The 27,141-nt window shown below is 43.6% G+C and overlaps 1 protein-coding gene across 8 annotated transcripts in view; it reads left to right on the top strand.

Annotated features, from left to right (window-relative positions):
• The window catches only part of cntrl (centriolin), a 743,138-nt gene that overhangs the window by 225,301 nt on the left and 490,696 nt on the right, over nt 1-27,141 (top strand). For all 8 annotated transcript variants that reach the window (XR_009651398.1, XM_060906888.1, XM_060906886.1 and 5 more), the window contains 2 exons: nt 15,726-15,890; nt 17,574-17,733. Coding sequence is in view for 7 of the 8 variants with exons in the window: in XM_060906888.1 (XP_060762871.1) it covers nt 15,726-15,890; nt 17,574-17,733 (325 nt within the window). In the remaining variant the exon portion in view is untranslated. The remainder of the gene's footprint in view (nt 1-15,725; nt 15,891-17,573; nt 17,734-27,141) is intronic.

Genomic DNA, 27,141 nt, shown 5'->3' with positions numbered 1-27,141 from the left:
AACCACTTGGCCACCTGCGCTCCGGTGGCTAGGCAAACAGCTGCAAACAGCTGACCTGGCGTTGGGTGGCGTTACCTAGCGGCAGCATGCCGCCGAAGAGGGCAATAACAGCAGAGGAGGGCGAGGAACTCAAGACGACCCTCGAGTTTTTGACTAAGGAGATTTCTGCTGTTAAACAGCAGCAGAAAGGCATCCTGGAGCTGGTGGAGGAGGTGAAGGCTCTCCGGATCCAGAACACCGAGAAAGACCAGCGTCTGGTGGAACTGGAGAACAGAGTGGTGGATCTGGAGCAGTACTCCAGGATCAAGGATGTGATTATCACCGGGCTCCGCATCAGACCCCGGTCATATGCCCGGGCAGTGACCACTGACAACGGGGTGGAGCCCGGTGAGCAGGATGACAGATCGACAGAGAAACAGGTGGCTGCTTTCCTCCACTCAGAAGGCATTGAAGTGGATTTAAACACCGTGGAGGCATGCCATACTTTGCCCCGGAGAAATGACAGAAATACACCGGCTGTAATCATGAGATTCATAAACAGAAAATACAAGACTGCATTGCTGAAACTGGGAAGGAAATTGAAAGGGACAGATGTCTTCATAAATGAGCATCTTATAAAACGAAATTCTGACATCACAAGAAAGGCACGCAACTTGAAAAGACAGGGAAAGATTCAAAGCACATGGACCAATAATTGTAAAATATTCATTAAGCTTAACGGAACGCCAGAGCAAGCTAAGGTTGTGATCATCAAGACCATGGAGGATCTGGACAGGTACCAATAATCACCATAAGCCGGACTGTAAGGAATATGATGAATTATTTATAACACACAACTATGACATCGTTGGAAATAACTAATTCACCTGCATCTGGAGTTAATGATGGTACATCTCAAAGGATTCCTGATCATAACAATATGGAGCTAAAAACCTTTCAATATGCTGATTATAATTTACTGGATATAGAAAATGATATAGATCCGGACAACAATTTCTTTTCCAATATTAATAACAACTGCTATTATTACACAAACGAACAATACAATCAGACTGTTAGAACTGACAACAAATTATCCATAATCCATTTCAACAGCAGAAGCATGTATGCAAACTTTAATAACATTAAAGACTACTTAAGTCAGTTTACAAAACCGTTCAAAATTATTGCAATATCAGAAACTTGGATTAACGCTGATAAGGGGATGGATTTTGAGATGGATGGATATGAACTCAACTATATAAACAGGAAGAGCAAAGGCGGAGGAGGTGTGGCTGTATACAGTGGGGAAAACAAGTATTTGATCCCTTGCTGATTTTGTTGGTTTACCCACTAAGAAAGACTTGATCAGTCTGTAATTTTAATGGTAGGTGTATTCTAACATGTGGAGACAGAATATCAAAAAGAAAATCCAGAAAATAACTTTTAAATATCTATATTAATTTATTTGTATTTTATTGAGAAAAAGAAGTATTTGATCCCCTAGTAACCATCAAGAGTTCTTGTTAATACAGACAAGTTAGACTCTCCAAATTACCTTGTCACCTAAATTGAAGACACCTGATATCACTAATGACTTGTATAAAAGCCACCTGGCCACAGAATCAATCAGTTTGTCAGACTCCCAACTCTCCAACATGGGAAAGACTAAAGAGCTTTCTGTGGATTTAAGGGAGAAGATTGTAGACCTGCACAAGACCAGTATGGGCTACAAAACCATTAGCAAGAAGCTGGGTGTTAAGGTGACAACTGTTGGTGCAATTGTGCGCAAGTACAAGACTCACAACATGATCATCAATCGACCTAGGTCTGGGGCTCCAAACAAGATCTCACCTCGTGGGGTTTCCAGGATCATGAGAACGGTGAGAAATAGACCTAATACAACACGGGCAGAGTTAGTGGATGATCTTAAAGCAGCTGGGATCACAGTCACCAAGCAAACAGTTGGTAACACTTTACACGACAATGGTCTAACATCTTGCAGTGCTCGCAAAGTACCCCTGCTTAAGAAAGCACATGTGCAGGCCTGCCTGAACTTTGCCAATGAACATCTGAATGACTTGGAGAGTAACTGGGAGAAGGTGTTATGGTCAGATGAGACCAAAATTGAGCTCTTTGGCATCAATTCAACCCGTCGTGTCTGGAGGGAGAGACATGCTGCTTATGACCCCAAGAACACCATCCCCACTGTCAAGCATGGAGGTGGTAACATTATGCTTTGGGGGTGTTTTTCTGCACAGGGCACAGGGCTACTTCACCGTATCAATGGGAGGATGGACGGAGCCATGTACCGTAAAATCCTAAATGAAAACCTCCTTCCCTCTGCCAGGAAGCTTAAAATGGGTCGTGGATGGGTCTTCCAGCAGGATAATGACCCAAAGCATACAGCCAAGGCAACCAAGGAATGGCTGAAGAAGAAACATATCAAGGTCATGGAGTGGCCCAGCCAGTCTCCGGACCTGAATTCTATAGAAAATCTATGGAGAGAGCTGAAGCTCAGAGTTGCCAAGCGACAGCCACGGAATCTTGATGATTTAGAGGTCATTTGCAAAGAAGAGTGGACCAAAATTCCTCCTAATATGTGTAGAAACCTGGTCATCAACTACAAAAAATGTCTGACCTCTGTGCTTGCTAATAAGGGGTTTGCCACAAAGTACTAAGTCTTTTTGGCAAGAGGATTCAAATACTTATTTTCCTCAATAAAATGCAAATAAATTAATACAAATTCTTTAAAGTTGATTTCTTGATTTTCTTTGTGATATTCTGTCTCAGCATGTTATGCTACACCTACCATTAATATTACAGACTGATCGAGTCTTTATTAGTGTCCAAACCAACAAAATCAGCAAGGGATCAAATACTTGTTTTCCCCACTGTATGTGGACAAAAATTTATATTATAGGATATTGGAAAATATCTCAACTGCAATTGACAATCTGTTAGAATGTATAACTATTGAAATCTGTACAGAAAAAAACAAAAATGTAGTAATCAGCTGTATATATAGAACACCAGGTTCTAGTATGGACTTATTCATGGACTGGATCGAGGCATCTTTTTCAAGGATGACTCAGAAAGTTATTTTCATCTGTGGTGATTTTAATATTGATTTTTTTTTTAAATCCTAAGAAGCATAAAATGACTGACGAATTCATTAATACAATGTATAGTACAAGTCTTTATCCAAAAATCACCAAACCCAGCAGAATCGCATCATACAGTTCCACATTGACAACATATTCACTAATGACATTGAAAACAATACTGTGAGTGGATTATTTATCATTGACATCAGTGACCACCTACCAGTTTTTACAGTTTATGATGGCAATTTTAAAGGAAATCATCCAGATACAAGACCAACATATAGACGATTGAGGACAGAGGAAAACATGAATGCATTTTAGCTTTCATCTGTAACTTATCATTCCAAACCGGCAAATTTCCAAACAAAATGAAAATAGCTAAAGTTGTGCCGCTGTGTAAAACTGGGGATAGACACCACTTCACAAACTACAGACCTGTTTCTTTATTACCACAATTCTCAAAAATTCTAGAAAAAATATTCAACAACAGATTAGACAAATTCCTGGATAAGCATAAATTACTCTCTGACAGTCAATACGGATTTAGATCAAACAGTTCATCACTGGCATTAATGGAATCAGTTGAGGAAATCACTAACGCTATAGATCACAAACAGTATGCAATTGGAACATTCATCGACCTCAAAGCTTTCGACGCAATCAATCATGACATATTAATCAATAAACTGGAACGGTATGGGATCAGGGGGATAGTTTTGCACTGGGTGAAAAGTTATTTAAGGGACAGGAGACAGTTTGTGAAGTTGGGCGATTACACTTCCTCATGCTTGGACATTGCTTGTGGTGTCCCCCAGGGGTCAGTATTGGGTCCAAAACTGTTCATTCTCTACATAAATGATATCTGCAAAGTTTCCAAGTTATTAAAATTAGTTTTATTTGCAGATGAGACAAATATTTTTTGTTCAGGGGGGAATTTACAGGATCTTCTGGGGATGATCACTGCAGAACTGTCTAAATTAAAGTGGTTCGACAGGAACAAATGATCTTTAAACCTAAATAAACTAAATTCATGTTATTTGGGAATTGTAAAAGGAATACTCAAGCACTAATACATGTAGATGGGGTTGATATTGTAAGGGTACATGAAAATAAATTTCTTGGTGTAATTGTGGATGATAAAATAACATGGAAATCCCACATAAAACATGTACAAACTAAACTGTCACGGAGCATTTCAGTACTCTACACTCTAAGTAAACGAGCTGCACTGGTGTGTAACACAATAGACACCCATTCAAAAGCCGGATTTTCTCCCGGAACCCACATGGCGTTTGAGCTGGGACTGATCCGAAAGTGTAGAACCTAGCAGAAAAGTTGAATGCCAGATCCACAGAGGAGAAGTTTTCCTACGTTTTAGAGTTTGAATCACGTCTCTAGGTGAAAGCATGCCAGAGCAGTGGATGTTTGAAAAAGTGCTTTTTTTTCAATTAATTCCATAGAAATGAATGGGGGTTTTTTTTGGGCGATTTTTTTCGCGACTATGTCGCGAAAAAATCGTATTCTGTAGAGAAAAGTAATAGCACAGCAAGTCCGATCGAGCCGCACATTTTGATATATTGTTTGTCTGTGTGCGACGTACGGTTAGAGTTATTCGAAATCGAAATTTGCGTAGGAATAATAAAAATAATAAGAAGAAACACGTAGAAGAACAATAGTTGCAGTGCTTTGCACTGCAACCTATGGGCTCCCTTAGGGGAGCCCATAGGTTGCTGTGCTGCAGCACTGCATCCTAATTAATTGGAAAGGGGGTAGGATTAAATAAGTTAATGCTTCTTCCTACTCCTTTTCAAACATGTTAAGTTAATATTGTTTCCATTGTTTTTAATGGAATTAAGTGTTTTTATTTGTTCTTTTGTTTTTGGTTTTTGTGTGTTTTTTTTTTCTCTTCTGTTTTGTACTACTTTGACATGTTTGAAATAAAGCCTTCATTCATTCAAAGTTTGTGAACCCTTTAGAATTTTCTATATTTCTGCATAAATATGACCTAAAACATCAGATTTTCACACAAGTCCTAAAAGTAGATAAAGAGAACCTAGTTAAACAAATGACACAAAAAAAATATATACTTGGTCATTTATTTACTGAGGAAAATGATCCAATATTACATATCTGTGAGTGGCAAAAGTATGTGAACCTCTAGGATTAGTAGTTAATTTGAAGATGAAATTAGAGTTAGGTGTTTTCAATCAATGGGATGACAATCAGGTGTGAGTGGGCACCCTGTTTTATTTAAAGAGCAGGGATCTATCAAAGTCTGATCTTCACAACACGTTTGTGGAAGTGTATTATGGCATGAACAAAGATTTCTGAGGACCTCAGAAAAAGCATTGTTGATGCTCATCAGGCTGGAAAAGGTTACAAAACCATCTCTAAAGAGTTTGGACTCCACCAATCCACAGTCAGACAGATTGTGTGCAAATGGAGGAAATTCAAGACTGTTGTTACCCTCCCCAGGAGTGGTTGACCAACGAAGATCACAGCAAGGGCAATAGTTGGCGAGGTCACAAAGGACCCCAGGGTAACTTCTAAGCAACTGAAGGCCTCTCTCACATTGGCTAATGTTCATAAGTCCACCATCAGGAGAACACTGAACAACAGTGGTGTGCATGGCGGGGTTGCAAGGAGAAAGCCACTGCTCTCCAAAAAGAACATTGCTGCTTGTCTGCAGTTTGCTAAAGATCACATGGACAAGCCAGAAGGCTATTGGAAAAATGTTTTGTGGACGAATGAGACCAAAATAGAACTTTTTGCTTTAAAGGCGTCACGCAATGGCGATAAAAGTCGCATTATTCTGCACCAGAATGCTTTCGAGATTCGAAATAAATTGACCGTCGATTTTTCAAAAGCTTCCCGCGGTTGTAATCGGTCCTTATTTGGTCATGCCCATCACTTGAAATTTCCCGCGTTCGCAGCGCCCCCTCTCGGTCAATGGAATAGCTGCGTGACGTCATACCAGTAACCACTCGGTGCAGTTGCAACGGCGGACACACCAGAAAATAGGAGCGATGCTGAGGAAATTAGCTTTGATTTTACCGATACAGAAGAAGAAAATGGCCCACAAGTAGAGATTTTGACAGCTGAATGTCCTGGTGGTATCCAGCCTTACAGATTTGAACCTGAGCGCTCATCTTCAGAAGAAAATGAGGACAGTTCTGACGACGACAGAAACGAAGACGAGAATGAAGAAGATCGGCGACTTGAAGACTTGTTTTGGTTGGTTTCTCTGACTAAATCACTACTTGTGTGTATTTTTAAAGACCATTTTCACTTGAATTAGAATGCTGTGTGATTAATCTATGATTATGTGTAATACTGATAGCTGTAGGGGGTGAAAGTATAGCTAGAAAGATTGAATTCTAGCAACTTGACAGCTTGCGATCTCGCGAAATGCAGTGGGCCTTCTGATACAGTAGACCCCTTGATATTCCAGTTTTCATCATTTTCCTTTTATTGCGGTTGATTTTAACTTGATATTCAGTATGTTATAGGCTGGGAGTATTGAGCTTTGTATTGTATTGTTTAGTAAACGTACAATCGTCAGTAATAAGTGATAATTATTAGTTAAAGGCAGCTCTGTGGCATAAATCTTTCAATTAATCTTCTGTCATCCATTTGCTAAAATTATGTACCACATATGTTATCAAGACAACACTTCATGTGACAAAGAAAGATATGACAAATACATAAATGTATGAAAATCTCATCTCATTATCTCTAGCCGCTTTATCCTTCTACAGGGTCGCAGGCAAGCTGGAGCCTATCCCAGCTGACTACGGGCTTTGTGTAATCAGAAAACTTACTTCTAGCTGTATGTGGTCCTAGCACAAGTACTTCAGTCTTGTCAGAGTTAAGCAGAAGGAAATTTATAAGCATCCAGTGTCTAATGTCCTTAACACATTCCTCAATTTTATTAAGCTGGTGTCTCTCATCAGGTTTTGCAGAGACATACAACTGTGTGTCATCAGCATAACAGTGGAAACTAATACAATGTTTATGAATAATATCGCCCAGAGGTAACATATATAGAGAAAAAAGCAGTGGACCCAAGACAGAACCTTGTGGAACACCAAACTTTACCTCGGTACGTCTAGAAATATCACCATTTATATCGACATACTGATAACGATCAGTTAGATAAGACCTGAGCCAGGAGAGGGCCATTCCCTTAACTCCCACAACATTTTCTAGTCTATCCAGAAGAATGGAATGATCAATGGTATCAAATGCTGCACTAAGGTCAAGCAACACAAGTAGCGAGACACAGCCCTGATCAGACGCCAACAGTAGGTCGTTTACTACTTTAACCAGTGCTGTCTCTGTGCTATGATGAGGTCTAAATCCTGACTGATACATTTCATGGATGTTATTCCTATGTAAATATGAGCATAACTGCTGTGCCACAGCTTTTTCAAGGATCTTGGAGATAAAGGGGAGGTTTGATATTGGCCGATAATTGGACAGCTGACAGGGATCAAGGTCAGGTTTTTTAATCAGGGGTTTGATAATTCTGACAGGGATTTGGATTCTGCTTGATCCATCCTGGTGCCCTGTGTCTGGTCGGAGTTTTATCGCCCCACTCCTGTGAAGGACGGCCCCATGAGGACAGTTGAGGGTTATACCTGTTAAAACTGTTAATATTATAGTCAGGCTGTCTGTTGTTGCCCAAATGAGGATGGGTTCCCTTTTGAGTCTGGTTCCTCTCGAGGTTTCTTCCTCATGTCGTCTGAGGGAGTTTTTCCTTGCCACCGTCGCCACAGGCTTGCTCATTGGGGATAGATTAGGGATAAAATTAGCTCATGTTTTAAGTCGTTCAAATTCTGTAAAGCTGCTTTGCGACAATGTTTATTGTTAAAAGCGCTGTACAAATAAACTTGATTTGATTTGATTTGACTACGGGCGAAAGGCGGGGTACACCCTGGACAAGTCGCCAGGTCATCACAGGGCCGACACATAGACACAGACAACCATTCACACTCACACCTACGGTCAATTTAGAGTCACCAGTTAACCTAACCTGCATGTCTTTGGACTGTGGGGGAAACCGGAGCACCCGGAGGAAACCCACGCGGACATGGGGAGAACATGCAAACTCCACACAGAAAGGCCCTCGCCGGCCCCGGGGCTCGAACCCAGGACCTTCTTGCTGTGAGGCGACAGCGCTAACCACTACACCACCGTGCCGCCTGTATGAAAATCATTTTGTACAATTAATGATTGATACATAGAAACACTTAAAACATGTGTTTTTAAAAAAATATTTTTTTTCTATCAATACCTAGTCATGACCTTGAAATCAGATCCATTGATAACAGTCACAAATAGTGTTCAGTGTTCGTTGTTACAGCCAAACACAATACACTGATTAGGCATTTTGTATCACAGAATATTAATACATCATTTCATAGTGTTTTCGTCTCGTCTCGTCTTCTTCCGCTTATCCGGGACCGGGTCGCGGAGGCAGCAGTCTAAGCATGGAAGCCCAAACTTCCCTTTCCCCAGACACCTCGGCCAGCTCCTCGGGAAGAACACCGATGCGTTCCCAGGCCAGCCGAGAGACATAGTCCCTCCAGCGTGTCCTGGGTCTTCCCCGGGGCCTCCTCCCGGGGGGACATGCCTGGAACACCTCCCCAGGGAGGCGTCCAGGAGGCATCCGAAAAAGATGCCCGAGCCACCTCAGCTGGTTCCTCTCGATGTGGAGGAGCAGCGGCTCTACTCCGAGCTCCTCCCGAGTGACTGTGCTTCTCACCCTATCTCTAAGGGAGCGCCCAGCCACCCTGCGAAGGAAACTCATTTCAGCCACTTGTATCCGCGATCTTGTTCTTTCTGTCATTACCCAAAGCTCATGACCATAGGTGAGAGTCGGAATGTAGATCGACCGGTAAATTGAGAGCTTCGCCTTTTGGCTCAGCTCCTTCTTCACCACGACGGACCGGTAAAGCGACCGCATCCCTGCGGAGGCTGCACCGATCCGCCTGTCGATCTCACGCTCCATCCTTCCCTCACTCGTGAACAAGATCCCGAGATACTTAAACTCCTCCACTTGAGGCAGGACTTCTCCACCAACCTGGAGAGGGCAAGCCACCCTTTTCCGGTCGAGAACCATGGCCTCAGACTTGGAGGTGCTGATTCTCATCCCAGCCGCTTCACACTCGACTGCAAACCGCCCCAGTGCATGCTGAAGGTCCTGGTTTGAAGAAGCCAACAGGACAACATCATCCGCAAAAAGCAGAGATGAAATCCTGTGGTTCCCAAACAGGATTCCTTCCGGCCCCTGGCTGCGCCTAGAAATTCTGTCCATAAAAATTATGAACAGAACCGGTGACAAAGGGCAGCCCTGCCGGAGTCCAACATGCACTGGGAACAGGTCTGACTTACTGCCGGCAATGCGAACCAGACTCCTGCTCCGTTCGTACAGGGACCGGACAGCCCTTAGCAAAGAGCCCCGAACCCCATACTCCCAAAGCACCCCCCACAGAATACCACGGGGGACACGGTCGAATGCCTTCTCCAGATCCACAAAGCACATGTGGACTGGTTGGGCAAACTCCCATGAACCCTTGAGCACCCTATGAAGGGTATAGAGCTGGTCCAGTGTTCCGCGACCAGGACGAAAACCGCATTGTTCCTCCTGGATCCGAGGTTCGACTATTGGTCGAATTCTCCTCTCCAGTACCCTGGAGTAAACTTTCCCTGGGAGGCTGAGAAGTGTGATTCCCCTATAATTGGAGCACACTCTCCGGTCCCCTTTCTTAAAAAGAGGGACCACCACCCCAGTCTGCCACTCCAGAGGCACTGTCCCCGACCGCCACGCGATGTTGCAGAGGCGTGTCAACCAAGACAGCCCCACAACATCCAGAGACTTGAGATACTCAGGGCGGATCTCATCCACCCCCGGTGCCTTGCCACCGAGGAGCTTGCAAACCACCTCAGTGACTTCGGCTTGGGTAATGGATGAGTCCACCTCTGAGTCATCAGCCTCAGTCTCCTCAGTGGAAGACATGACGGTGGGATTGAGGAGATCCTCAAAGTATTCCTTCCACCGCCCGACAATGTCCCCAGTCGAGGTCAACAGCTCCCCACCCGCACTGTAAACAGTGTTGGCAGAGTACTGCTTCCCCCTCCTGAGGCGCCGGACGGTTTGCCAGAATTTCTTCGAGGCCGACCGATAGTCCTTCTCCATGGCCTCCCCGAACTCCTCCCAGTTCCGAGTTTTTGCCTCCGCAACTGCCCGAGCTGCAGCACGCCTGGCCTGCCGATACCCGTCAGCTGCCTCAGGAGTCCCGGAGGTCAACATGGCCCGATAGGACTCCTTCTTCAGCTTGACGGCATCCCTTACTTCCAGTGTCCACCACCGGGTTCGGGGATTGCCGCCACGACAGGCACCGGAGACCTTGCGGCCACAGCTCCGAACAGCTGCATCCACAATGGAGGTAGAGAACATGGTCCACTCAGACTCAATGTCCCCCACCTCCCTCGGAAGCTGGGAAAAGCTCTCCCGGAGGTGGGAGTTAAAGACCTCCCCAACAGAGTGCTCGGCCAGACGTTCCCAGCAGACCCTCACCATACGTTTGGGCCTGCCAGGTCTGTCCAGCTTCCTCCTCCGCCAGCGGATCCAACTCACCACCAGGTGGTGATCAGTTGACAGCTCAGCCCCTCTCTTCACCCGAGTATCCAAGACATAGGGCCGGAGATCAGATGAAACGACTACAAAGTCGATCATCGACCTCCGACCTAAGGTGTCCTGGTGCCACGTGCACTTATGGACACCCCTATGCTCGAACATGGTGTTCGTTATGGACAAACCGTGACTAGCACAGAAGTCCAATAACAAAACACCACTCGGGTTCAGATCAGGGAGGCCGTTCCTCCCAACCACGCCCCTCCAGGTGTCACTGTCGTCGCCCATGTGAGCATTGAAGTCCCCCAGTAGCACAATGGAGTCCCCAGTCTGAGCACCCCTCAGTACCTCTCCCAGGGACTCCAAGAAGGCCGGATACTCTATACTGCTATTTGGCCCGTAGGCACAAAGTACAGCAAGAGCCCTCTCCCCAATCCGAAGGCGCAGAGAGGCGACCCTCTCGTTCACTGGGCTAAACTCCAACACATGGCGGCTGAGCTGGGGAGCTATAAGCAAGCCCACACCAGCCCGCCGCCGCTCACCACGGGCGACTCCAGAGAAGTGGAAAGTCCAGCCCCTCTCGAGGAGCTGGGTTCCAGAGCCCAAGCTGTGCGTGGAGGTGAGCCCGACTATCTCTAGCCGGTACCTCTCAACCTCCCGCACAAGCTCAGGCTCCTTCCCCCCCAGGGAAGTGACATTCCATGTCCCAACAGCCAGCCGCTGTGTCCGGGGATCAGGTCGTCGAGGCCCCTGCCTTCGACTGCCACCCAATCCACACTGCACCAAACCCCTACTGCTACCTCTGTGGGTGGTGAACCCACAGGAGGTCGGGCCCACGTCACCTCTTCGGGCTGAGCCCGGCCGGGCCCCATGGGCAAAGGCCCGGCCACCAAGCGCTCGCATACGAGCCCCAACCCCGGGCCTGGCTCCAGGGTGGGGCCCCGGCTGCGTCCTACCGGGCGACGTCACGGTCCTGGATTTTTTCTCCATAGGGGTTTTTTGGTGAACTGCTCTTGGTCTGGCCTGTCACCTAGGACCTGTCTGCCTTGGGAAACCCTAACAGGGGCATAATGCCCCCGACAACATAGCTCCTAGGATCATTCAAGCACACAAACCCCTCCACCACAATAAGGTGGCAGTTCTAGGAGGGGTTCATAGTGTTTTGAGTGTTCAAAACTATCCACAAACTGAATAAATCCACAAAATCCGCAATGTAAACAACTCTGGTAAACGCACGCTATAGAGAAAACATGCGACAGGCCAGCATCACCCAAGGGAGGTTACTGGTATGACGTCACACATAAGTTGACCTGGTTAACGGCTGGCTGCCTAAATTTGGCTGTGCGCGTCAACTTTAAATGCTTGTAGCGGGCGCATCGTGACACTGAGATCGCGGGAAACCAAGGGGCTTGAATAACCCACCAAACCCGACATTTTGACACATAGCCTGATTGCTGAAATTACCGCACGACGCCTTTAAATGAGAAGAAAGGAAAACACTGCATTCCAGCATAAGAACCTTATCCCATCTGTGAAACATGGTGGTGGTAGTATAATGGTTTGGGCCTGTTTTGTTGCATCTGGGCCAGGATGGCTTGCCATCATTAATGGAACAGTGAATTTTAAAGGAAAATGTCAGGACATCTGTCCATGAACTGAATCTCAAGAGAAGGTGGGTCATGCAGCAAGACAACGACCCTAAGCACACAAGTCGTTCTACCAAAGAATGGTTAAAGAAGAATTAAGTTAATGTTTTGGAATGGCCAAGTCAAAATCCTGACCTTAATCCAATTGATTAAGAAAGGAGCTAAAGCGGGCAGTTCATGTGAGGAAACTCATCAACATCCCAGAGTCGAAGCTGTTCTGTACGGAGTAATGGGCTAAAATTCCTCCAAGCCAGTGTGCAGGACTGATCAACAGTTACTGGAAATGTTTAGTTGCAGTTATTGCTGCACAAGGGGGTTACACCAGATACTGAAAGCAAAGGTTCACATACTTTTGCCACTCACAGATATGTAATATTGGATCATTTTCCTCAATAAATAAATGACCCAGTATAATAATTTTGTCTCATTTGTTTAACTGGGTTCTCTTTATCTGCTTTTAGGACTTGTGTAAAAATCTGATGTTTTTTAGATTATATTTATGCAGAAATATAAAAAATTCTAAAGAGTTCACAAACTTTCAAGCACCACTGTGTGCGTGCGGGCATGTTATTTTTATTATATATAATATATAAAATTCACATACACACTATGTATGCAGGTGTGTGTGTCCATAAATAAAGCCTATTTATGTATTGCATGTGTGAATACAGGTATAGACATGCAGTGTGCCACAAAAAGTTTATATGGTCTAAATATAGGCTGGTGACAGCTTGAAGCCAAGTGTGAATTTATAGCAGAGCTGCATGAAGCTCCGTACTTAAGAGAATGATTGATTGATTGATTGATTGATTGATTGATTGATTGATTGATTGATTGATTGATTGATTGATTGATTGATTTTTTTAATGGCTTTTGCAACCACAGGGAACCCAATCGTAAGTGCAAGACAGCGTATCTCATAAATACTTGACCACCGGACAACAAAATTTGTGTCTTTATTTACATAAGAGAGATGGGTTTTTATCCTATGTTTATTTAAAATAATTTAAATAATGTGGGATTATTTCCTACCACAGTTTACACTCCTTGGGAGCTCCGCTTTTAGCCAGTGCCTAAATATCTATATTAAATTGACATTGAAAGTTTGACAGCGAATCAACACATTTTTAAGGAAGGCAGCTTTTTTTTTTTTAAACCTTGGCCTAGATCTAGATTTAACTCTGTAACTTTCTCTAACTTATTACATGTGAATTCATAAATTAAATGTTGTACCTTTCTCGAATTTATTCTCGTTAATTGGCTTGCATGGCCTGAATCCCTTCTCTGCAGATGGTGTTGGAATATTGTTAGCACAGCTTTGGGTTTGAGTCTAATGCAACCTGCACAGCCCAAGAGCTTGGCCTTTCAAAGCAGTCGGGCTCAAAATGGTCCCCGCAGACAACAGAATTTCTACCAAAGGAGAGTATTTCAAAGTTTGACCTGTTCCCAAGTTGTGAAGCCGCTATTTAGCAAGTCGTTTGTATGTTGCTCGGTTGCCGGCAATGGAACACAGAAATTCTTTCCCTTATTGTCACGTTATTTTTGCAACCATGGGCTTTACATTTCACCATTTTTCAAAAATATTTTGTACATTCAGCTACATCAGTGTCGAGCAGCAAGCCAATCAAGATACAGGAACCCTATCAACAATTCTGCCATCCACAAAATGGCCATATGGCTGCGCCCTGAAGTGGAACTTAAGTGAGCGGGAATATAAAACAATTTCAAAGCACTGCTTTATGCTACAGTGTGTATACACAGTGTGACAATACAGGGTAGTCAAAATGCATTTGTGCCAAATGTTTAACATTTTTAGCCTATGTTTATTTTTCAATGCAGAAGTGTGTAGCAGTTATGCATTTTGTATTATTTGCCTTCAGAAACAAGATCCTTTACTAGGGAGAATTTAATGAGCGTGTTTGTGTCAGACAAGCAGAACGTGTTTTTGACACTGGGGAAATGAAAGTAGGAGTCATGATGCATTAAACCTAGGTCACAACCGGACGTACGATTTTTTGGCTGTGCGATTATTTATTTATTTTTTTGGCGTTTCCCAAATCGCTGCGTTTTTTTTGTTCGTGGAGAAAGATGCACGTTGGACGTAAGTTTGTCTTGCAACCTGAAAAAAACGTAAGCGCCCGTAGAGTTTGTTTGACATGACAAAGAACCTCTGCGGCCAGTCTACGGCTCGAAAATCAGCACGTCACACGCACGCCCTCCGTGCGTTTCTTGCGTTTTTTTGCACGTAGACCGGCCATAGGAGCACGTACAGCTGGTTGTGACCTAGGCTTTACTCATGTCTAAGGCCTGAACATTTTTGTGAAATATACTAGTAACAGATATTTTTCAGAAATTATCAAAATAGGGGCTAATATAGTCATTCTTCTGTTACATTTTGTTATAAGGTTATGCCACACTCACAACCCGCCGTAAGTGTTTTGGACACGCACGGGTTGCAGGGTTTGGTAGCTCGCAGCAGGGTCGCAGTGAACCCAGGGGAAAGTTTGGGGGAGGAGTACGGGCAAAGTACTTGTCAAGTACGGGTTACATTCGGCAGAGGATAAGAGAGAGGAAGTAATTGGGAAAAGATGGGACAGAGGCCGCCGCCTCGCGTTCTGACATCGGTGTTCCTGTATTAGCAAATTCAATATCGCTTCATGCTGCTCCTCAGCTTCTGTCCAACTCCTTCAGTTGTTGCGGCGGTATGGCGACAGCCATCTTCTTCCCTTCTACAATGTTACACGCTACATAATCGGTTCCTTGGTGTGTCCCCCCCCCCCCCCCCCCCCCCCCCCCCCCCCCCCCATACACACACACACAGAGTCTTGCCCCGCGGGTTACATGCGCTGCGTGCACTCCACAGATAGGGGTAGAAAGTGAGATGTACTTCTGTCTCGGAGGCCGCAGAAATAGCAAGTGTGGAATACTTGTGTAGTACTTCTGAGGCACATTACTCGTGCAGCTTACTGTCATCGCAAAAAGCCCCTACTAGCCATGCTGCTGACTTGGTTCAGGCGTACAAAAGGAGTGCAGGTCCCGTACGTAGCGTATGCATTCTTGATTTTTTGCAAGACCCGTAGAATTTGCATGTGCAAACTCCATGGCCAGTCTGCGACCTTCTACGGCGCTGAACACACGCAAGTGTTGCGCAAGTCTCAAACATGGTTTTGCCAAATTTTTTTTTACCATAGACCGCCCGTAATGGCACGTACAGCGGGTTGAGAGTGTGGTTTTACTCTTATTCAGTCTTAAATTAGTGTGATATTGTACTTAATTATCTGTATATTTCAATAACTGTTGATGAATAATTACATTATTGGCATACATGTTGCTCATTTCTGTGTGTGTGTGTAGGTGCTGCAGCAGAAGGAACAGCTGTCTTTGCTAGGGCAGAAGCTAGAGCAGTGGCGGGAAGAGGAAGACATTGTGAGGGCAAACGTGGAAAAACACAGGCAGTGCCTGGTGGAGGTGCTGAGGCAGGGAGAAGAGGATGCACACAGTCTGCAGCATCACATTAAGGTTCAAAGTTTAAACCATTATAATAGCCACCAAGTAGAATTAATACAAATGATATGTTAAATAGAATACTCCAGCACTTTTTAAACCTCATCTCTATCAACCGTGTCTGCAGCATATGAATGATACTTTTCCTTGTAGGCTGCTAAGAAAAGAACAGAGAATCTGTTGCTCAGAACTCCTTCACAATGAAAAAGTTGAAATATAGTTGTTGAAGTATGTTAATAAATGTTTAAAAATATGCAACTGTAACATTCAAAACTGCAAAATTTGCACTAACAATAAATGTCTTACAACCTCGATTCCAAAAAAGTTGTATAAAACATAAATAAAAACAGAATGCAGAATGAGATGGACTGACACACACACACACACACACACACACACACACACACACACACACACACCTGTTTTATATATATATATATACACACACACACACACACACACACACACACACGTGTATGTACTATCATTTCGAGTTTTAATGCCGTGCCGCATTCAGGTCACAGGCATTCAGTGTTGGTTTTTGGCCTTGCCCTTTATATGCACAGATTTCTCTGGATTCTCTGAATATTTTGACATTTATGGATTGTCGATGGTGAAATCCTTAAATTCCTTGCAAATATATGTTGAGAAATGTTCTTAAATCATTAGACTATTTGCCCATGCAGTTTTTCACAAAGTGGTGAACCTCACCCCATCTTTTTCTTGTGAATGACTCAGCCTTTCCAAATACCAGTTAACCTGTTTACCTGTAGAATATTCCAAGCAGGTGTTTTTTGAGTATTCCACAACTTTCCCAGTCTTTTGTTGCCTCTGTCCCAACTTTTTTGGAACGTATTGCAGGTATCAAGTTCAGAATGAGTGAATATTCATTCTGAATGAAATATATATATATATATATATATATATATATATATATATATATATATATATATATATATGAGTGATTCCACGCTTATGGGTACTGAAATGGGGACATGAACTTATTTTTAAAAATTCACCTAAAACCATTTCTTTTTTTTACCATCAGGTCACAAAACATGTAATCTTTAATGAATGATATGTTAAAAGATAACTTTAATTTTCTGAGATGTAATAAAAACATATTTATATGCCAAAGTCAGAACGTAACAGAAGTGTTGTGGACATATATATTCTCAATTTTAACAATGTAGAATTACTTTTTGAAACATAGGAAGGTGATGTTTTAGCAAATATAATTAATACACATGTGTAGTAGAATAAACATACACATTCTTTCAATAAGATTAACATGGTATATAGCTAGATTGTAATTAATTTGTAACAGACGCGAGATGGACAATCGTAACAGAAGTAATGTAACAGACATCATTTTGGAACTCATAGGCTTGACTTTGGCATATAAATATGTTTTTATTACATCTCGGAAAATTAAAGTTATCTTTTAACATATCATTCATTAAAGATTACATGTTTTGTGACCTGATGGTAAAAAAAGAAATGGTTTTAGGTGAATTTTTAAAAATAAGTTCATGTCCCCATTTCAGTACCCATAAGCATGGAATCACTCATATATAGTCTTTGTATTGTATTATATTGAATATGGGTTGAAAAGACTTCACAAACACATGCACGTGTGTGTGTGTGTGTGTGTGTGTGTGTGTGTGTGTGTGTGTGTGTGTGTGTGTGTGTGTGTAGGAGCTGCGTGGGGATGTACAGTCTCTGGCTGTGCAAAAAGGAGAACTGGACTCCCAGCTCTCGGAGAGGAGAAGACGACTGGCTCAGTATAAAAAGGAAGAGATGAACGTTCAAGAGAGAGTGCGGAACCAGCATGCAGTCATCAACAAGCACAAAGCAGGTGAAATCAAAGCACTCTTGCATATTACTCTTGCATGTTACCAAACATGCAGTCAAGGTATAGTGTGCCATCCCTGAATAGCAGTTCAGCACAATACATTAGACACTGGGGATGGACACATCAGTAATCCCAGACACCATGGAAAAGCAGATGTTGTGACTGGGTAATCAGTTTTATATTTGCAGTTACCATAGGAGCAACAACAAGAAAAATGATGAAAAAACAGATTGGTTTTCACAAAAGTTTTCATTTGCTACATATCTTTAAAGCATATATGCAGAGCCATGGCCTCACTTTCATTTATAAGTGCCTTGAGACCTCAAGAATGGCACAGGAATAGTTTTAAGCGCTAACATTAAATCTAATGTAGTAATTTTTATGATTAAAGTGATTTATATAGGTAGCAGTCTGAGTGAATGACCTTGACGTCCATACCGTCACCGCAGGAAGTCTATTGGTCTCATCGCCATTTCGGCTATACTAAAACACAGAGCTGACTGCAACTCCAATCCTCCATTTTGAGCTAATTTATTGCCATGCCGCGTAGATTTGGTTTTGGCGGGTGCAACAACACGACAGAAGGTTTATTTATGTTGCATTCATGGCCCAAGAATGTTCAAACTGCAAAGATTTGGACACATTTTGCGAGAAGTTCACGGACACATTGGGCGGCTATGAAGTGGTCTCTCCTCTGCTCTGCACATTTTACTGAAGACTTGTACGAAACCTCTGATCTGTTGAGGAGCGTTGGCTATAAGCCTGTATTGAAAGAGGGTGCAGTCCCAGCAATTAAAGAAAAATAAAACAATAAAAGGAAAGTATTTATTTATTTATTTATTTATTTAAAAGTGAGTTCAGTTGCACCAGTCCTCCTGGAGGGTGAGCCGAGGGTTGTTGCTAAAACCCAGGATGGAACGGGATGGGACATATCACTCGGGCAGTGACCTCCCCGTGGTTGTTGCTAAAACCAGTGACATCTCGTTCTGTCCGGAGTTTTAGTAATTGCCTGTAATGGCGGAATACACAGTATGGAGAGAATGGGTGGGCCAGCCGTCTTATTTCTAAACTGGATATTGCTGCCATCTTGCCCTTACATGGAAGAAGTGAATGAACGGAGAACTGAACAAACAACTGAAAGTCAGATTGTTTCAAAACAATCGGCCACAAGATCGGCCTTCAAGAAGCGAGAACACAGACTGGTAAGCTCCGACTCTCATTTGGATAAAAAAAAAAAAAAAACACGTTGTTTACCTGCATTTAGATTAGTACATGTAACTTGTATTGTGTATTTAAGTTACCGGTATAAGATTATTAATTTGCTTCAGAATGTGATTGTCTCAGTTCATCTGATTATTTAATTAGCCTTTTACATTTTATCAGTGAAAACATGCATGTACATGTATGTTGCATAAGTTATAACACCTATCCCGTTTTAATGACCGTCAACCCACAACAATGAAGTCAAATCAGTCTTAGTTCAGCAAGTCGGTAACGGTATTTCTTTCTTTCACCATAAATTTTTATTTATTTGGTCTATAGCTGTAAAAGGCCTCGGCCTTAAAACCGGTTACTGCAGTGACGTCACGCACTCTGGCATGGCTGGCTCAGCAGGGCAGCTCAAATGCCAACTTTGCAGTCGATTTTAACTCTCAAAAATATTTTTTATTCCCATTTATGCAGTATACAAGAGTCAAGGATGGAGATGCTATCCACTCAGAAATGTATTTAAAAATAAAGGTTCTGCTTTAAACTTCTTGATGCTGTAACTATAGGGTGGTACTCAATCGGAAACCCACCACCTGCTGTTCTACACACCTGCTGTAACTATGCAAATTGGTTCATTGTAGAGCATTTTTTACTCGGTGGATTAATTAGCCCACACAGGCCACAAAAATTATTTCAGAATCAATTAATTAGGTTTGTGGGCAACCAAAACAAAGGACTAGGCAGCCTAGACTTAAACAGTCTCAGTGTTTAAGTCTAGGCTGAAAACACATGTTTAGTCAAGCCTTTTGTTAATGGTGTTCATGAGGTAAAGGTGTAGATCTGGAGGGTCCTCAGACATAGTGTTTTGGTAAACTGGGATGTATGGATGCTGTCAGTCCCCACTCGCTTGCTCACTCGAGTTTGTTGACGGTGTAGTGGCTGGCTGCTTTATGTCCTGGGGCTCCCTCATGCCTGTGTTACCTTCTGGCTCTCCCCTTTTAGTTATGCTGTCATAGTTAGTTGCTGGAGTCCCTGCTTGTACTCAGTGCAATATGTATACTGTTCCTACTTATTCAGGTGACATTGGGCATACCTAACAGTCTGTGTTCCCCCCCCCCCCAAATCTGTCCCTCTGAGTTACATGTTGGTCCTGGGATCAAGATGCTGACCTCTTCTGCTCCTCTGACCTGCTTGATCCATTCTGGTGCCCTGTGTCTGATTGGAGTCTCATTTTATTGCTCCTGTGGAGGACGGCCCCATGCGGACAGTTGAAAGTCACACCTGGAGGACGCTCTGGACTCTTACAGTAATGCTTTTATGGCTGAGGACTACAGTTGACTTGCTAACTTTAGGACTGCAGTTGTCATGAACAGTTTTGCACTCAAGTTTCCATTAATGAAAAGTTTATAACATCAACGACACTGACTTCATGTTAAAACTGTTAATGTTATAGTCATGCTGTCTGTTGTTGCCCAAATGAGGATGGGGTTCCCTTTTGAGTCTGGTTCCTCTCGAGGTTTCTTCCTCATGTCGTCTGAGGGAGTTTTTCCTTGCCACCGTCGCCACAGGCTTGCTCATTGGGGATAGATTAGGGATAAAATTAGCTCATGTTTTAAGTCATTCAAATTCTGTAAAGCTGCTTTGCGACAATGTTTATTGTTAAAAGCGCTATACAAATAAACTTGACTTGACTTGGCCTAGTTATCAAGCAAATAAATTTTTGATTTGTCCAACCCTGAATATGAATTATTAATCATGTTTTCAGTGTTGTAACATAATAGCATAGGATGCTGAATTTTTGGAAAGCTTATTTTGGTTCAGTTATACCATTTCATACAGGCCGTGAAACTGAGTATAGAATTTTAGTACATATACTTTTTATGGCCTACACTCTAAGTTTATGGACACCTGACCATCACATCCATATGTAGTTCTTTCCCAAATTATTGGTACAAAATTGGCACTAAAACACACAATTGTATAGAATCTCTTTGCATGCTCTCGCATTACAATTTCCCTTTATTGCAACTAAGAGACCTAAACAAATCATGTCTCAACAGACCTCACTTTGTGAGGAATTATGCTGCTAATTTCTCACAAAGCGAGGTCTGTTGAGACATGATTTGCCAAGGTTGGAGTGCAAAAATGTTGGCTGCGCCCCAGCCTTCCTCACCTGACACCAGTGCCAGATCTCACTAATGCTCTTGTAGCTGAATGAACAATTCTTCACAGCCACACTCCAAAATGTAGTGGAAAGCCTTCCCAGAAGAGTAGAGGTTATTACAATATCAAAGGGTGACTACATTTGGAATGGGATGCTACAAAAGCACATATGCATGGGTGCAAGTTTTCCGGCATGTGCTGGAAGCTCCATTTTTTTTTCGTTTCTGGAAGTCATTTTTCCAAATCGTGTAAATCCATTGAGATTTTCGGGGGGGAGGGGGTATGGGGTGGCCCTCTCACTGTCTCACTCTCAGCGTATTACCGGGTTACCACAGTACAGTCTCTGCATGAGACAAATCTTTTCTTCTCGTCTTCACCACAAACCTCATTCAATTTATACGCCGTTCACCGACGAGCGGTCCTGACTAGCCCGTTGTTTCACGGTGTTATACATGTGTGATATCATGTTTCACGCACGTATCTGCTTTTATAAACGTTTTTTTTTTTTACATTTGATTACCTTTAAATAAAAGTAAGGTAGGTCTTGAAATAAGTTTGTTAGCCTTTTTTTATCATCTTTTCTAATGTGGTTGTTAGGTTGAAAACTCATTTGTAGTCAGTAATGGATTATAAAATATAGATATTTTTGTATATGGAAAAAGCTGAATCTTGTTATTTGCTAAAATCCAGGAGTTTCTGAGGACATCAAGACATGTGGCCCCTTATTTTAACTCAAGCTGTGTATATATTGTAAAAAAGGTATCACAGCAAAAGCATATTAAAAATGTAGTTGCTAGCATATTAAATTAGTAGTTGCTAGATGTTTTGAAATATCGAGCCTTGTACTTGAAATATTATTTCAGATGAATTAATGAAATGTATTAAACATTTGATGTGAATATGCAAATCATATAACTATTAATATTATAAATGTTTGCATGAGATTGCATGAGACAACCGTTTTAACTTGTAATTTAAATTTTTTTTCAAGCCCTAAGGGGGGGCTCACCTCCCTTTGCAAACCCCCCCCACAAGGCTGCGCCATACACTTTGACAGACTTTTCAGGTTTTTGAAAATTTTATACTTGCACCCAGCTGTCCACATACTTTTGGTCATATTTGGTATGTTCCACCCTAGTAATGTAGGGCTGTCAAATTTTAATTATTTTTGTTTAATTACTTGGAATTTTATTTTCGATTCAGCCATGGGGATGAGTGATTCTAATTTTGAAATTAGAAATCTGTTGAAATTGCTGCACTTAGATTTAGTTTAGATGGTCAAGACGGCGGCCCCTCTCTCTCCGCGTTTAGTGTCTAAAAGTGCATGTTCTGGTGTATGTGCTTTTATGCCTACGTACATGTGCGAGTAGTGCACTGACAATGTCGGTCACAAGATATTGTCGCCACTGACTTTTAGCTATAGGAAATATGACCAAACATCTCGTCTTGGACCAGAAAGTCATTGAGGAACTTCGAGGCCTGGGTCTTCTCTGCTGGACTACATCACCGGACTCGCCTGCTGCGTCTCACCCAGTGAGGAGGTGCCAGAAGTGGTGTGAGAGGAAACAGAAGTGTGGCAAGCGCGGAGGTATCCGGACTAGGCTAACCGCTAGCCCGCACAAACCCGCGATACCGTCCCTCATTCTGGCCAATGTATGTTCACTAGACAACAAAATAGATCACAAAGGACTCATGAGATCTGCGTTATGTGGTGAGGGATTGCTGTGTTTTTATCTTTACGGAATCCTGGCCATCAGTGAACAACAGACCACGCACCCAGACACATCACAGCAGGTGACTTCAATCATGCAGATTTAAAGGTTTTACTGCCCAAATTACATCAACATGTGGACTTTCCAACAAGAGGTGACAACTTACTGGACTTGGTGTACACAACTCACAAAGGAGCTTACAAGGCTTCCCCCACCTGAGTCTCTCTGATCACATCACCATTATGCTGAGACCTGCATATAGACCCAGAGTGAGAGCCATCAGACCAACACAAAAGGAGGTACGTGTGTGGCCAGAGGGGGCCTCCTATGCTTTGAAAGACTGTTTTAGCACTACACACTGGGACATTTTCAAAGAAGCAGCCACTTAAAATGACTACATCGACTTAGAGGAATGCACCGAGGCCGTCACAGCATACATCGCTAAATGCACTGATTTCACTCACTGCAAAACCAGAAAAACTGGTTCGTGCTAACCAGAAGCCTTGGCTGACAGGAGAGGTTCACAGGCTCCTGCGGGCTCGGGACGCAGCCTTTAGGGCAGGTGACACTGCAGGTCTAACAACAGCCAGAGCCAACCTGTCCCACAGCATCAAGGAGGCAAAACGTCAGTACAGCAATAAAATACCTGGACACCTCAGCAACACCAGAGATACACAGTCTCTCTGGCATGGCATTCAAACCCTCACAAACTACAAACCCCCACCACGGACCTGTGAGCATCACATTGCTAAACTGGCCAAATGACGACTTTGGACACTTTGAAACACAAAACAACACACCAGCACAGAAGACCACTCCTCCCCCGGATGAACAGGCTGTATGTCTGGCTCCAGCCAGTGTGGAGAGACCCTCTCCAGGATCAACCCATGTAAGGCAGCTGGACCAGACAACATAACTGGTCGTGTTTTGAAGGACTGTGCCATGGAGCTCAAGGATGTCCTGGCTGACATCTTTAACATCTCCCTGAACCAAACTGTTGTCCCCATGTGTTTCAAAGCTACAATACCAGTATTGTAATATAATACCAGTGCCAAAGAAGCCCCTCCCATCCAGCTATAATGACTATCAGCCCGTAGCACTGACTTCCATCATCACGAAGTGCTTTGAGCGACTAGTCATGCAGAACATCAAGTCCATCCTCCCTCCCTCTCATGACCCATTCCAGTTTGCATATAGGTCAAACAGGTCCATAGAGGACGCTATCTCCACCACTCTCCACCCTGGACTCAAAGAACACTTATGTGCAAATGCTGTTCTTGGATTACAGTTCGGCATTCAACACAATCGTTCCCCAGCAGCTAATACAAAAACTCAGACATTTGGGACTCAACACCTCTCCTTGTAACTGAGTGCTGGACTTTCTTAAAAGGGAGGCCACAGAATGTTCGAGTTGGCAGTAACACCTCCAGGACCATCATGCTGAGCACAGAGGCCCCACAAGGGTGTGTGCTCAGCCCGCTGCTCTTCACCCTGCTGACCCATGACTGTGTACCAATCTACAGCACCAACCACATCAAGTTTGCGGATGACATGACTGTGGTGGGCCTCATCACTAACAACGATGAAGCCAACTTACAGGAATGAGGTGAGCCAACTGATCCAGTGGAGTAAAGACAACAATCTTTTCCTGAATGTGGAGAAGACCAAAGAGATTGTAGTCGACTTCAGGAGAGGTCACTCACAGCATCTCCCTCTGACCATCGACGGTGCTGCAGTGGAGAAGGTGAGCAGCACCAAATTCCTAGGGGTACACATCGTGGAGGACCTCTCCTGGTCCAACAACACCGCATCACTGGCCAAGAAGGCTCAAGCTCACCTCTACTTCCTCTGCAAACTGAGGAGTGCATGAGTCCCCCCCCACCCCCATCATGTGCTCGTTCTACAGGGGCACCATTGAGAGTGTCCTCACTGGCTGCATTACTGCATGGTACGGAGGCTCCAGTGCCTCCTGTCGGAAGACTCTGCAATGCATAGTGAACACGGCCAGCAAGATCATTGGTACCCCTCAGCCCTCCCTTACAGACATCTGTTACTCCCATCTCACCTGCAGAGCCATCAGCACCGCTGGTGACGCTTCCCACCCTTCACACTCGCTCTTCAACCTCCTGCCCTCAGGGCCCGCTCCACAAGACTCCACAAGACTGCTGAACAGCTTCATCCACCAGGCTGTCAGGATGCTGAACTCTGTCCACTACCTACCCCCTACCCCCTAGGAAACTATTTTGGGTCCAAGCACCAGAGGTGTAAGGTGGTGGTGGTTGTTGTTGTTATTATTATTATGGCCCGAGCACTGAGGTGCAGACCTCCATAGGTGCAAAGCCCTATTATTTTCAGCATATTATTATCTCATCTCATCTCATTATCTCTAGCCGCTTTATCCTGTTCTACAGGGTCGCAGGCGAGCTGGAGCCTATCCCAGCTGACTACGGGCGAAAGGCGGGGTACACCCTGGACAAGTCGCCAGGTCATCACAGGGCCGACACATAGACACAGACAACCATTCACACTCACATTCACACCTACGGTCAATTTAGAGTCACCAGTTAACCTAACCTGCATGTCTTTGGACTGTGGGGGAAACCGGAGCACCCGGAGGAAACCCATGCGGACACAGGGAGAACATGCAAACTCCGCACAGAAAGGCCCTCGCCAGCCACGGGGCTCGAACCCGGACCTTCTTGCTGTGAGGCGACAGTGCTAACCACTACACCACTGTGCCGCCGCATATTATTGGGGGCCAAGCAGCGGAGCTGCGAAGGCAGCCATAGTGATTCTATTGTTTCTTCTTCTTCTTATTATTATTATTATTATTATTGGGGGCCAAGCAGCGAAGCTGCGAAGGCACCCATAGTGATTCTATTGTTTCTTATTATTATTATTGGGGGCCAAGCAGCGAAGCTGCGAAGGCACCCATAGTGATTCTATTGTTTCTTATTATTATTATTGGGGGCCAAGCAGCGAAGCTGCGAAGGCACCCATAGTGATTCTATTGTTTCTTATTATTATTATTATTATTATTATTGGGGGCCAAGCAGCAAAGCTGCGAAGGCACCCATAGTGATTCTATTGTTTCTTATTATTGGGGGCCAAGCAGCGAAGCTGCGAAGGCACCCATAGTGATTCTATTGTTTCTTCTTCTTCTTCTTCTTATTATTATTATTGGGGGCCAAGCAGCGAAGCTGCGAAGGCACCCATAGTGATTCTATTGTTTCTTATTATTGGGGGCCAAGCAGCAAAGCTGCGAAGGCACCCATAGTGATTCTATTGTTTCTTATTATTATTATTATTATTGGGGGCCAAGCAGCGAAGCTGCGAAGGCACCCATAGTGATTCTATTGTTTCTTATTATTGGGGGCCAAGCAGCAAAGCTGCGAAGGCACCCATAGTGATTCTATTGTTTCTTATTATTATTATTATTATTATTATTATTTATTATTATTGGGGGCCAAGCAGCGAAGCTGCGAAGGCACCCATAGTGATTCTATTGTTTCTTATTATTATTATTATTATTATTATTGGGGGCCAAGCAGCAAAGCTGCGAAGGCACCCATAGTGATTCTATTGTTTCTTATTATTATTATTATTATTATTATTATTATTATTATTATTATTATTATTCAGTCCACTTCCGCCTCTGCAAGTCTATGGCAGCCCATAGAACCGTCTGGTAAAAAGTTGTGAAATTTGGCACACTGATTCTAGACACTCTCAACATTCCTCTCACCAAATTTCAGGCCTCTACCTCAAACCCGTTAGCGCCACCAACAGGTCAAAGTCCCAGGTACATTTCTGCTTGTAACTTTTGAACCGTTGGTCTGATTTTCAAACACTTGGTATCCCTGGAATCCTTGGGCCAAGACGAATCCAACGCACCCCATGACGTCATTTCCCGCCCATATATTTTTCCCGCCATTTTGAATTTTGTGAAAATCAATTAAAATGTTTCAACTCCCTCAATTTTTTACCAATTTCTCCCAAACTTGGAAGATAGCATAATTGGACCAACCTGCACAAAAGTTATACCCGGTGATTTGAATTTCACAAGCGTTTCGCCGTGGCAGCCAATCAAACTTGGCTGCAAAGATGCGAAACAGGAAGTGTGCTCATTTCTCGGCCACCCTTTGGCGTATCTTAACGAAACTTGGTGCCTTTATGCAGCACCCCTCCCGAAAGGGCCCCAAAAAATTTGGAACAAATTGGCTGCTAGGGGGCGCTATAACTAGGAAAAATGTCTTTTGGCTCATATCTCATGACTCGTTTTGGCTAGAAACAAAATTCCACTATGGCAGGAATCCTTGGCTCAAGA

Source organism: Neoarius graeffei, chromosome 24 (assembly GCF_027579695.1).
Source record: "Neoarius graeffei isolate fNeoGra1 chromosome 24, fNeoGra1.pri, whole genome shotgun sequence".
Lineage (NCBI taxonomy): Eukaryota > Metazoa > Chordata > Actinopteri > Siluriformes > Ariidae > Neoarius > Neoarius graeffei.
Note: the sequence above shows the minus strand (reverse complement) of the source record. Positions and strands in the feature narration are given on the sequence as shown.